At 63.0% G+C, this 1,420-nt stretch overlaps 1 protein-coding gene across 1 annotated transcript in view; it reads left to right on the top strand.

The window, feature by feature from the left end:
- Window positions 1-764: 764 nt before the first annotated feature.
- LOC105807423 (chromosome unknown open reading frame, human C6orf132) overlaps window positions 765-1,420 on the top strand; it is a 34,163-nt gene continuing 33,507 nt past the window's right edge. The window contains exon 1 of the mRNA XM_012640802.1: window positions 765-1,310. Coding sequence (XP_012496256.1) covers window positions 1,166-1,310 — 145 coding nt within the window. The 5' untranslated portion in view covers window positions 765-1,165. The remainder of the gene's footprint in view (window positions 1,311-1,420) is intronic.

Genomic DNA, 1,420 nt, shown 5'->3' on the forward strand with positions numbered 1-1,420 from the left:
AGAAAGCAAATTCGACACATGTTAACAGTTGGTGAATCCAGGAGAAGGTATACAGGTGGTCACTGTACTATTTATTCTTTCGAGTTTTCTGTAGGTTTGGAATTTTTTCAAAATAAAAAGTCAAGGGGGAAATGGCTTTGGTGTAAGATCTGGGGTGAAGTGAGGGGAAATGTGGCAGCAGCGACTTGATCACCCCCACGCAGCCTCCAGCCATGCAGCCAGAAAACATCAAACTCCAGCCCCTTGGCCTGGCGCTGCCGCTCTCAGCATGGCAGACAGGCTCCCCCAGGTCCTCGCCTGATGGGACCCTCCCCCGTGGGGAGCCACCCCTGGCCGGGCTAGAATGGCAACCCCAAGTTCCTTAAAGGGCCGCTGCTGGTCTTCCCCAAGAGTGAACTGAACTTAACTGAAGTGGGCCCAATCTACCTTGGGTTTTTAACAATCATATTCACTTAGCTTCACATAAAACAAGAATTCGATGTACACAAAATGCCAAGATTTAGTCATCCCCCTCTTTGGAGCCCTGTCAAAGAGGCTATTTCCCACCCTAGTCATCAGCTTGGTGGACTAGTTTGTTATTTTATTGCCCTTCCCAGCTTACTTCTTCTGGGCCCTTTCTTGTAGTCACCGAAGCCGCACGCCCCACTGCTGGAGGCCTGTGCGATGCACTGACGTGTCAGCTTCGGCCAGCCACGGCCCTCGTGCCGGACGCCAGAGCCGTTTCCCAAGTGCCCAGGCCACCTGGTCACGACGCCCTGCCGGGGAGGGGGCGGGGGTGGAGGAGGCGGGCCAGGGAGAGCCCCGGGGAGGAGGGCGGCTCGTCTCCCGGGCAGGGCGTGGGCCGCGCGCGGTCCCCAGCCCACCGGGCCGTGCCGACAATGGCCTGTTGTAGAAGGCGGCGGGGAGGAATGCGGCCCGGGGAGTCGGGCGGCGGGGCGGCGGGGCGGGGCCGGGTCTGGGCGGCAGCCTCTTACCTGTCCAGGTAGCTCGCATTTCGCGGCGAGCGGCGGCCCCGCAGCACCTGTCGCCCGGCGCGCGGGCGCGGAGGACGGCGGGGAACATGGCCTGGTAGAGTCGCCTGGGGAGCCCGTGCGGAGTTCGGTCCGGGGCAGGGCAAGCGCGGGAGGGACGGTCCTTCCCCGGCGCCCGCGCGGCCTGCGGCAGCATGAGAAAGAACCAGACGGTGCAGGGCACCTTCAGCAAACTCTTCGGGAAGAAGCACGCCGCCTCCCCCAACACCTCCCTCTACGCCACCAACCCGCCCTGGATTTTCACCCAAGAGGCCCCGGAGGAGGGGACCAGAGATTTTGGTAAGTTCCCGGGGGACGGGGGAGGCCGCGCGGGGAGCGGCTGGCGGCGCTGCCTCCCTCCCGGGAAGGCGGGAGGCGGGAGGGGCAGGGACGCGTTGGAACCTGTGCAC

This window comes from Propithecus coquereli, unplaced genomic scaffold, assembly GCF_000956105.1.
Source record: "Propithecus coquereli isolate 6110/MARCELLA unplaced genomic scaffold, Pcoq_1.0 Scaffold158, whole genome shotgun sequence".
In the NCBI taxonomy this organism is placed as follows: Eukaryota; Metazoa; Chordata; class Mammalia; order Primates; family Indriidae; genus Propithecus; species Propithecus coquereli.